General features: G+C 56.9%; 1 protein-coding gene across 1 annotated transcript in view; it reads left to right on the forward strand.

Annotated features, from left to right (window-relative positions):
- Positions 1 to 11,727, forward strand: part of PpBr36_02211 (uncharacterized protein) — a gene marked incomplete at both ends in the record, with an annotated part of 33,940 nt that extends 22,213 nt beyond the window's left edge. Inside the window, 4 exons of the mRNA XM_029889393.1 lie at positions 58 to 1,665; positions 1,789 to 6,507; positions 6,592 to 8,646; positions 8,738 to 11,727. Coding sequence (XP_029753650.1) covers positions 58 to 1,665; positions 1,789 to 6,507; positions 6,592 to 8,646; positions 8,738 to 11,727 — 11,372 coding nt within the window. The remainder of the gene's footprint in view (positions 1 to 57; positions 1,666 to 1,788; positions 6,508 to 6,591; positions 8,647 to 8,737) is intronic.
- Positions 11,728 to 11,947: the final 220 nt, after the last annotated feature.

The following is an 11,947-nucleotide window of genomic DNA, read 5'->3' on the forward strand; positions in this document are numbered from 1 at the left end:
CGGTCTGATGATTCTTTGCTCGGGCGAGACGGGTCACTGACGAAACAAACATTGCAGGTACTCCGGCTGGTGACCCAATAGAGGCTGCCGCTATCAGTGAGGCCTTTTTTGGGGATGATGTAAAGCCCCATTCCAGAGACGGCCACGACACTCTATATGTTGGATCTGTCAAAACAGTCATTGGTCACACCGAAGGAACTGCCGGCCTCGCCGCCATCATCAAGGCGTCCACGGCTCTACAGGCAGGCATTCTTCCGCCAAACCGACTTTTCCACAAGTTGAATCCCAAGATTGAGCCTTACTACTCAAATTTGAAGATCCTGACAGAGGCTCAACCCTGGCCAAGGCTGCCTGAAGCCGGCACGCGGAGGGTAAGCGTCAACAGCTTCGGGTTTGGAGGTGCAAATGCACACGCCATTGTCGAGTCTGCGGATGCCTACATCACCAAGAGGGCCGCTGTACCAAACGCTTGCTCGTTCGCTCCCTTTCCCCTGTCGGCCGCCTCGGAGACGGTGCTCGCTGCCATGATGGAGCGCCTCAAGAGCTACCTCAAAAGCCAAACAGCCTCCGGCAGCACCGGCGTCAACATGCGCGACCTGGCGTGGACGTTGTGCAACCGCCGCTCCACCCTGGGGGTCCGCAGCATGTTACCCGCGGCCAAGAGCCCGCAGGATCTGCTTGACAAGCTGGAAGCATCCGCCCAGCTGCCCCCTCCTGTAGTCTCGACCAAAAAGGCGCCCGAAACAGGCCTGAGGGTGTTTGGCGTGTTTACCGGCCAGGGCGCGCAGTGGCCACGCATGGGAGCTGAGCTGATTGAAGATTCGCCCATGGTCGCCGGCATTGTCCGTCGCCTCGATCAAAGTCTGCAGTCTTTGCCGGCCCGGGACAGGCCCTCGTGGACGCTGCGCGACCAACTGCTGGCCCCGAAGGAGTCGTCCCAAGTGTACATGGCATCCTTATCCCAGCCCCTATGCACTGCCCTGCAGGTAATACTGGTAGACCTCCTGAGGGTCGCCGGTATAACGTTTTCCGGCGTCGTCGGTCACTCTTCGGGAGAGATCGGCGCCGCCTACGCCGCCGGCTACCTCACAGCGTCCGACGCCATCCGTGTGGCCTACTACCGTGGTCTGCACCTCAATCTAGTGACGACCAAGGGGGCTATGCTTGCAGCGGGGACGACTTTCGACGATGCACACGGGCTCTGCTCCCTGCCCTCGTTTGAAGGTCGCGCATGCGTGGCTGCGAGTAACTCCCCGACCAGCGTTACCTTGTCCGGCGACGCGGATGCGATCGAGGAGATCCAGATCATCCTCGGGGAAGAGAACAAGTTCAACCGCATGCTCCAGGTCGACCGCGCCTACCACTCGCATCACATGAACGTCCTGGCCGAGCCGTACAGGCGATCGCTCGAGGAGTGTGGGATCAAACCCCTGCGCCCGGCTGGTGGCTGCCGCTGGGTGTCGTCCGTCTTTACTTGTGACGTCTCCGATATACCCTCTGATGTAAGCCTGGGTAGCTCTTACTGGGTTGCCAACTTGGTCCAACCGGTCCGGTTCACCGAGGCCTTGGAGATGCTGTACTTGGGTGCTTCGACGAATGGAGGATTTGACCTCGCAATCGAGGTTGGACCGCACCCGGCTCTCCAAGGACCTGTCAAACAAACAGGTAATTGATCTTGACCTTTTTTTTTTTTTTTTTTTTTCTTTCCCATTCCAGCTGTTCCGGTTTGACCTGTGCATTACTAACACAAAAAAAAAAAAAAAACATAAATCTCCATGGTATATATAGTGCAAGAATTCACGGCCGACTCACCACTGGCCTACACTGGACTGATGAAGCGTGGAGAAAACAGCACTGAAGCCATGTCCAAGGGCCTTGGCTACATCTGGCAGACATTTGGGGAAGGCGTCGTGGATTTCGGTGCATACGAGGCATTTTGTGCCGGCGAACCTGCAGCCAAGTCGACCTTTGCCGTCACCAAGGGTCTCCCCACCTATCCCTGGGATCACAGCCGAACGCTCTGGCAAGAGTCTCGGTTATCAAAAGCCTTCAGGACGAGCAAGAATCCTCCACACGAGCTTCTTGGGCGCCAGCTGCTGGACGGAGTACCAAACCGGTTGCGATGGCGCAACATCATCAAGCGAAGCGAAGTCGATTGGCTCGAGGGGCATCAAGTCCAAAACCAGATCGTCTTCCCTGCGGCCGGGTACATCTCAGCCTGTGTTGAGGCGTGCATGCTCGCCTTTGCGGGAGACGAATCGCCCCCTGTGCAGTGCATTGAGCTCCTCGACTTTGAAATCGGACATGCCATGGTGATTGACGAGGACGACAACCTGGGAGTCGATGCAACGATTGAGCTGAGCGACATCACCAAGTCGGACAAGACCATAGAAGCGAGGTTTGCATTCCACTCAACCGCCAGCAACGACTCTCTTGCCATGAACACCCATGCCGTCTGCAGAGTTGTTGTCAATCTTGGTGTCTCGGATCGCCATGTTTTGCCGTCGAAGCCGCATGACGATGACAAGGTCTTCCTGTTGGACGTTGAGGCGGACCGATTCTATAAAAACCTCGACGGCCTTGGATTCAACTACTCTGGGCCATTCCGCGCACTCGAGGGATTGAAAAGGCGCCTGGGATACGCAGAAGGGTTTATTCAGAATGCCTCGTCGACAATGGATCCAAAAGTCCAACCGCCGTTGCTGGTCCATCCCGCCACTCTGGACCTTGGCATTCAGTCCATCATGCTGGCGTACTCTTACCCCGGAGATACCATGTTGCGCTCAATCTACCTCCCCACGCGTTTCGAGCGCATACTCGTCAACCCGGCGCTCTGCGCCGAATTTGCCGGCCAGCGGGCCAAGGTTCCCTTTGATGCGGTTGCGTTTACCGGCGCCGTAAAAAGCGTGACGGGCGACATCAACATCTACTCGCCTCGGGGAACGTCTTTCAAGGCTCTACAGCTTGAAGGGCTTCAGACCCGGCCGCTGTCGGAGCCCGAGGGCATTAGTGTCTTTACCGAAATGTCGTGGAATGTGGCGACACCCGACGGCGAGATGGTTGTCGCGACGACCTCGGTCCCACCGCTGGATGAAGAGTTCTTCTTCACCCTCGAACGTGTGGGCTACTATTACCACCGCGTGCTCAACAACGCGTTCCCCCGTGACCAACGCAAAGATTTGGAGTGGAATTTCAAGAGGCTGCTCGAGTATAACGATTCCGTCCTGGACGGCGTCGACAGGGGGACGAACCCGTTTGCGCGGGAGGAGTGGAGGAATGATACCAAGGAAATCATCACTGAGATCTTTGACAAATACCCCAACAGCCCCGATCTGAGGCTTCTGCGCGCCGTCGGCGAGAACATCGTAGCCGTGGTGAAGCAAGAGACGACCATATTGGAGCACATGATCGAGGAAGACAAACTCAACATATTCTACGAGTTTGGAGAGGGGTTTCCCCAATACGCGTCGTACATGGGTACATTTGCTGGCCAGCTCGCCCATCGCTATCCGCACATGAAGGTCCTGGAAATCGGCGGCGGAACGGGCATGGCCACCAAAGCGATCATCAAAGAGGTCGGTGACCAGTTTTCGACGTACGATTTTACCGACGTTTCCAGTGGATTCTTCCCCAAGGCCTCGGCCACTTTTGCTGCGTACAAGTCCAAGATGAACTTTCAAGTTCTCGATATCGAAAAAGACCCAGTGGAACAAGGGTTCAAACAAGGCTCGTACGACCTCATCGTGGCGTCCTTGGTGCTTCACGCCACCCGCAACCTTGCCGAAACCATGGCGAACGTTCGGAAACTGCTCAAACCGGGCGGTTATCTTGTGCTGATGGAGGTCACAGAAAACGAGCAGATGAGGTTCGGGCTTTTGTTCGGCGGTCTTCCTGGAGCGTGGCTTGGAGCCGAAGAAGGTCGGACTTTATCTCCCTGCGTCGGTATGGAAGAGTGGGAGGCGGTTCTCAAGAAAACCGGCTTCGGCGTGGAAGCATGTGTTCCGCACCACGAAACCCTCCCGGTCCCATTCTCCGTCATTGTGGCACAGGCTCTCGACGACAAGGTCGAGTTTTTAAAGCAGCCTCTGGTCCAGGCTGCTCGGGACGGCACTGTGATCCCCGCTCGGCTGACGATTGTCGGAGGCGGACGTAACAGTTCTGCGTTGGCTTCCGAGGTGACGAAACTCCTCAGCCCGCGCTATGGAAGCATCCGATACATTGAGTCTCTGGAGAAGGTCCAAGGCGACGATCTAGGGGTGGGCGGCAGTCTCCTGTGCTTGGCAGATCTCGACGGCCCTGTGCTCAAGTCTATAGACCAAAGCAAGCTTCGTGGCTTCCAGGACATCTTCCAGCACTCCAAAAACGTCCTCTGGGTCACGAGTGGTGTGCGCGAGGGAGACGCCTACGCGAGGATGGTGATTGGATTCGGGAGGACCATTGTGCTTGAAATGCTGCACCTGCGACTCCAGTTCCTCGACCTCGAGTCCAAAACGACACCGAGCGCCCCGGCCATTGCCGCCGCGATGCTCCGATTTGACGTCACGGGATCTTGGGAGGAAGAACACGGGGATATGTCGTCTTCTCTGTTGCACTCTACCGAACCTGAGCTGTTCCTCGATGCCAAGGGGAGACTCTTTGTCCCCCGCTTCAAGCACAATCACGAGATGAACAACCGCTACCGGTCGAGCAAGGCCAACGTCAAAGAGATGGTGGACACAGACGCTTGTACCCTCGAGCTTTGTCATTCGACCGAGAGTGAGACGTGGCAGCTCACCAAGGTTGATGCTCCTGCGACCCTTCCGTTGTGGGTTTCACGGGAGCACCTCATCGACGTGCATGTCATGTACTCTGTCAATCAGTCCGTGGCCATGACAAAAGACTGCTTCCTTTTCCCAATCTTGGGAAAGGAGAGCCGCACAGGAAAGCTCGTTGTGGGATTGGCTGCGACCCTGACGTCCAAAGTCGCCATTCCAAGCTCCTTCATTCTCCAGGGCATGTTCATCTCAGAGGACCGTGCAGTCGACACTCTCGAGACCTTCTTCTCCGTCTTGATTGCACACGCAGCTCTGGGCAGTGAGGATTTGTCCGGCACCCGAGTCATCATGGTAGAGCCCCGGGACCAATTGGCAAGCTCCGTCGGCGGGCTTGCGACTGACGGGAACGCCAGCGTGCTTTATCTGACGTCCAAGCTTGGAACCCAATGGACTCACGTGGGACCGAAGACGCCGAAGCTGGCCATCAAACAGATGATTCAGCGTGATGCTGGCGCCCAGTCCAGCTGCTGCATCTTGGACATGACGGAGGACGGCGGTCTCACTACGGCCATTTCCAGCTTCTTGTCACCCACCCAGCGTCGCGTCATCCGGAGAGCCGACTTGACTGCTCAATCTGGCTTTTTGCCCACGCGTGACTGCTCCAAAGAGATCCAATCGCTCGTTTCCCGTGTGTTCCATTACATGATGAGCAGACCGGACGGGTCGGCCGAGCTACCGGTGCTTGCACCCACTGACGCGACGGCGCCGGAGACGCCCTCGGAGTTTGTCGTCTCTTGGAATTCGACACCTAGGACGGTCGCCGTGTCTGTGCAGCCCATCGAAACCAAGGTCAAGTTTCAGTCCGACAAGACTTACTGGCTCGTCGGTCTCACTGGTAACCTCGGCCTATCGCTCTGCGCATGGATGGTAGACCAAGGCGCCCGTCACATCGTCGTCAGCAGCAAAAACCCCAAGATCGACCGCGCTTTCTTTTCCAAGATGAAGGCAAAGGGCGTCAACTTCAAAGTGCTTCCCCTCGACGTTTGCGACCGTGACTCTGTTCGGGCGACATACAAGACCATGGAGAGCACGATGCCGGCTGTAGCTGGAGTATGCCAAGGCGCCATGGTGCTGCACGATACCATGTTTACAGAGCTCGACGTTGAGCGGGTCGAAAAGGTCACCAGGCCCAAGGTGCAAGGCAGCCTGTACCTCGAGGAAATCTTCCACGACACGGCCCTGGACTTTTTCGTCTTTTTTTCCTCCATAGCCTCCGTCGTCGGCAACCCGGGCCAGTCGGCCTACGCCGCAGCAAACATGTTCATGTCCGGCCTCGCGACGCAACGCAGAAAACGGGGACTAAACGCGTCGGCCGTGGCGATCGGCGCCATCTTTGGCAACGGGTACGTCACGAGAGAGTTGACGCTCGCACAGCAGGAATATCTGAAAAAGGTCGGGAACCGGTGGCTGTCGGAGCAGGATTTCCACACCCTCTTCGCCGAAGCCGTCTTCGCCGGCCGGTCACACCGCGGTAAAAACCACGAGTTCGCCACGGGGCTGATGACTATCCAAGACGGCGACGACTCTGGCCAGAGAGTCACTTGGTTCAAAAACCCCATGTTCCAGCACTCGGTGATGACGGGTGGGAACCAAGGACAGGCCGCCGAGACTGCCAAGAGCCACCGAAGAGTCCAGACCAAGGTTTTGCTTCAAAACGCCGTCAGTGCCGAGGAAATCCGCGACATCATCTACGGTGAGTTAGCCAGAGTCGATCCTGGAACAGCATCATCAAGAAATTATGCAGAATCTAACCCAGGTTCCTTGAAACGCGGTATAGGCGCCTTTGCCCTCAAGCTGCAGGAGGCTTTGCAGGTCGAAAAGGACCGTCCTGTCGGCAACCTGACGGCGGATGCTCTCGGCATCGACTCGTTGGTCGCCGTTGACATCCGATCCTGGTTCATAAAGGAGCTCCAGGTCGAAGTTCCAGTGCTCAAGATTCTCAGCGGCGCTACGGTCGACGACATCATTGCTCAAGCTCAGAAGCTGCTGCCCAAGGAACTGATACCCAAATTTGACGAGAAGGCAACCGGCCTCAGCAAGCCGCGGGTAAAGTTGGAGCAGCCGGCAGCTGCGCCACCGGCATCGCCAGTGCAAAAGCAGGAACCGGCCAAGGCCAGGCTTGAAAAGGCTACAGCGCCAGCCATTGATCCTCCAGCGCAGAAGGTGAACAAGTCGGCTCCGCCAACCAAGATCGAAACTGCCCCTCAGACCTCCGAGTCAGCAATGTTAGTGTCGATACCATTTGATGACAAAAGCTCCAGCTCCAAATCCACCCCTAGCTCTGAGGACTACAGCCAGATCCTCAGCTCCTCCAGTGGTTCTTCGCCGTGGAATTCCAAAAGTTCGTGGTTCGAGATTGAGAAGCCCGACAGCCCAGACGCCCCACCACTCTCGCGCGGCGCAGGCGACAGTCTCACCCAGGCAGCCATAAGCAAACATCTGGAAGAAAACCGGGCCGTCGCCAGCGCCGGCTTCGAGATCACCAACAGCGGGCCCATTTCATTTGCCCAGTCCAGGCTCTGGTTCCTGCAGCACTTGCTCGAGAATCCCGCTTCGGCTCTCAACATAACCGTGGACATCAACCTCCAAGGTCCTCTCAACGTCCAGAAGCTGGAGGAAGCGGTCGCTTCAGTGGGGAGGCGACACGAGGCCCTCCGTACCAGGTTCACGGCCGCCGAGAACTCGGAAGGCGTCATGCAGGAGGTGCTCGCAGCATCGTGTCTGGGTCTCGAAGTCTATGACATCAAGGGCGCTGCTGACGCCGAGGCCTTTTACAAGGCGCTGTCGGCGCACAGGTACAGGCTCGACCGGGGTGAAAATATGAGAATCGTGCTCCTTCGTATGAGTTCAAAGTCGTTCCGCCTCCTCATCGGTTATCACCATATAAACATGGACGGCGTGAGTCTCGAGATTGTTTTGCAAGAGCTGCAGCTCGGATACAGCGGTGGCGCTCTCAAGCCCGAGTCGCAAATCTTGCAGTACCTCGACTTTTCCAAAAAGCAACATTCGGACTATGACTCCGGCCGCTTGGCTGACGATCTTGCATTCTGGCGCAACGAGTTCCGAGGCCAGTCCCCGCCTGTGCTTCCTCTTTTACCTCTGGCCAAGATTCAATCCCGCATACCTTTGACCACGTATTCGATAACCACGACCGAATTCTGCCTAAATGAAAAGGAGACGCAGAAGATCCAGGCAGTCTGCCAAATGTTAAAAGTGTCACCTTTCCACTTCCACCTCGCCATTTTCTACACCCTCCTGGCGCGACTCGTCGACGTCGACGAGCTGTGCATTGGCGTCAGTTCGGCGAACCGCCAAACTCCCGAAACCATGTCAAGCGTTGGCATGTACCTCAATCTCCTGCCGCTGCTTTTCAAAATCGACCGCAGCCAGACTTTTGCAAACGCTATCAAGATGGTCCGAACCAAGGCTCTGGCGGCTTTCAGCCACGCCGCGGTGCCGTTCGACCTTATGATCAAAGACCTCGGCGTCGCCGGTACCAGCTCCCACAGCCCCGTATTCCAGGCCATGGTCAACTACCGGCCGGGAGTATCGACCGTTCGACAGTTTTGCGACTGCGATAGTGAGGTTCTCAGCTTCAAGCAGGGCGAGGTGCCTTACGACTTGGCTTTGGACATTATGGAAAACCCCGGCGGTTCATCCCTGATCATGCTGACCGGCCAGTCAGTCTACTACGGCAGGACGGAAATGGAGCTCATAAAGGGAATCTACCTAGAGCTCGTCAAGTCCATTGCTCAGAACCCAGCAACTCGATTGAAGGCTGCGACCATTTTCAACACCAGTCAGGTCAATGCTTCTATCGAATTTGGACGCGGTAAGTTTGATATCCAGATCTGTCTCTTGGCATCCGTGTTATGTGATGACTTCTGACATTCTTTTTTTTTTTTTTCTTTCCGATTTTCCAGGTCTCTATCAAAAGCCACAATGGCCCGCCACGTTGGTGCATCGCATCGATGACATGGCCGAGCGTTACCCTGATAACATTGCCGTCAAAGATGGTCAGGGAAACCGCATTACCTACCGAGAGATGTCGCAGAGAATCGATTGCATCAGTCACGCTCTAAGCAACGACTCTTCTCACCCCGTTGGCGTCAAGAGCAAAGTCGGCGTTCTCCTTGATCCAAGCTCGGACTGGATTTGCTCGATTCTGGCCATCCTGCGCCTAGGAGCAACATATGTGCCCCTTGACATCGTCACGGGATGGGAAAGGCTATCGTCCGTTGTTCGTGATTGCGAGCCGAGCCTCATATTGGTTAACAACCGCCTACAGTCCCAAACGAAAAATCTCGGGGACGCCATGGCAACTACGCAATTCGTCAATATTGAGAACCTCGCCCCGGCTACAAAGCTACGTAGATGTCCCATCGCAGCCGAGGCTGACCATGTCGCTGCCCTCATGTATACCAGCGGATCGACAGGTGTACCCAAGGGGATAGTCATCAAGCACGAATCCATGCGCAACAGCATCGAGGCTTTCACAAAAGTGGTGGAATACCGCGAGGGACACGAGGTTTCGCTCCACCAGAGCTCGTACAGCTTCGACATGTCACTGAGTCAAATCTTCCTAGACCTTTCCAACGGAGGGACTGTACATGTCGTCCCTAGGGAGCTGCGCGGCGACCCAGAGGCCATCTCGTCCATAATCGCCAGAGAGGGCATCACCTTCACGAGTGCCACCCCGTCCGAGGCCATCTCTTGGATCGAGCACGGAAGTCGCTCAGAGCTTGGCAGGTCCAGCTGGAGAACACTAGTCTGCGGAGGCGAACCGGTCAAGGAGAGTTTGGTCAACAGCCTGCGCAAGATAGCCAAGTCGGATCTGGCCTTCTTCGATGGCTACGGCCCTACCGAAGTCACGTTTTGCTGCGCCATGAGGGTGGTCGACTACCGCAGCGACGCGCCGCCGAGCACCGAGGCGGGAGGGTTCAAGCCCTGGCCCAACGTCTCGGTCTACATCCTCGACGCCGACCAGAAGGTCGTACCTGCTGGCGTCATGGGCGAGATCGCAGTCGGCGGTGGGGGTGTCGTCGCGGGATACAGCGACCACAAGCTGAGTTCTGCCGCCTTCAAGCATGACAAATGGGCCTCTCCCGAGTTCGTCCAGAGCGGCTGGACCCGTCTGCACCTGACGGGAGACGTTGGCAAGATCGACCCGACCGACGGCACGCTCAAGCTCAAGGGGAGGATCGCCGGCGACACCCAGATCAAGCTCCGGGGAATGCGCCTCGACATTCGCGAGGTCGAGCTGGCCATCGTGAAGACCGCCGAAGGCCAGATCAAGGACGTCGTGGTCACAGCGCACAAGAACAAGGCGACGGGCGCCAGCTCTCTGGTTGCGTTTGCCATCACGGCTGATCCCAAGGCTTCTCACGACTTCAGCGGCGTCCTGGCTCGGCTTCCTCTGCCACAGTACATGCGCCCGGCGGCAATTTTCCCCGTCGACAGCTTCCCCACCAACGCATCAGGCAAGGTCGATAGGATCGCCATCAAAAATCTCCATCTGCCTCAGACCCAAGACTTTGATCGCAGTTCGGCCGCCAACAGTGATGCCCACCTCACAGACACGGAATCACGGCTGGCGCAGCTCTGGACTCGGGTCATAACAGAGGGTGTAATTTCACAGTACCAAATCACCAACGAGTCCAACTTCTTCCACGTCGGGGGAACCTCCATCTTGCTCGTTCAGCTTCGGTCGGCAATCGAGGCCTCATTCGGCACAAGGCCCACCCTGTTCCAGCTTTTTGAGGCAGGTACGCTGGCAGCCATGGCGGCCCTCATAGCACCGCCGCTCTCGTCCTCCAGCTCGACGCCATTATCCAAGAGTCCCAAGCATCTCGACACCACTTGCACCGCAGAGACGGACTGGGAGGAGGAAACACGCATCTCTCCGGACCTCGTCAACCTGCGCGGCGGGCGCGACCACTTTGGGAACCCTACTGTTGTCGTCCTGACCGGCGCAACGGGCTTCCTCGGCAGATCCATCCTGACACGACTGCTGCAGGACAAGGTCGTGGAAAAGATCCACTGCCTCGCGGTGCGGAGCGATCCCAACGACGACCTCTTCCGCTCCCCCAAGGTTGTCGTGCACCGGGGAGACTTGGCAACTCACAACTTTGGAATGCCGACCAAGGAGCTCTCTGACATCTTCTCCGAGGCGCACGCCGTCATCCACAACGGCGCCGACGTGTCCTTCATGAAGACGTACGCTACGCTCAAGCCGGCCAACTTTGACAGCACCAAGCAGCTCGTGCGCCTGTGCCTGCCGCGCCGCATCTCCTTCCACTACGTTTCCTCGGCCAGCATCGTCCAGCTTACGCAGAAGGAGGTCTGGGGCCTCGAGTCAGTCCAAGATTACCCTCCCATATCGAGCAGGAATGCGAGCGGCTACGTGGCGAGCAAGTGGGCCAGCGAACGGTACCTCGAAAAGATCAGCGACAAGTGCGACTTGCCGATCTGGGTCCACCGGCCGTCTTCCATCAAAAACACCGAGGCGGCGGCGGCGGCGGGCCAGCCGGCCGGCGACCTCATCTCCAACCTGATGCACTACTCGCGCGAGCTCAAATCCATCCCCGAGATGTGCTCGTGGGACGGCTGGCTCGACTTTGTCACGGTGGAGACGACGGCCTCGGAGATCGTCGACGAGGTTTACAAGGACTTTTCCTGGCCCGGCCGTGTGTGCTACCTGTACCAGAGCGGCGACGAGATCATCCCGCTGGCGGACCTCAGGTCCACGCTGCAGTGCGAGGCCGGCTGCGATTTTGAGGTGCTAAAGATGGACGCCTGGGTGGCGAGGGCCAAGGCCAAAGGCATGAGCGAGCTGCTTGGGGATTATCTCTGTGCTTCGGCCAACACCCCTGTGAAGTTGGCCATGTTGCAAAAGGAAGAGGTTTGGCATTGATTTAAAGAAAAAGTGGTTGATTGTTTGGTTCTAATTTGAGTTGCCTACGCTAGGCACAGTCTCTTGTCAGATAGATCTGAGTTTGTTTCAGAGATCATTGTGCTTAAACATAATGGACAAGCTTACAGAGCAAAGACTTCTGTCATTTTAATTTTGCTTCTTGTTAGAATAGAGGATTTATGCCTTCATAACATTCATTGAACCATGAGGCACGTGCGGA

Source organism: Pyricularia pennisetigena, chromosome 3 (genome assembly GCF_004337985.1).
Source record: "Pyricularia pennisetigena strain Br36 chromosome 3, whole genome shotgun sequence".
In the NCBI taxonomy this organism is placed as follows: domain Eukaryota; kingdom Fungi; phylum Ascomycota; class Sordariomycetes; order Magnaporthales; family Pyriculariaceae; genus Pyricularia; species Pyricularia pennisetigena.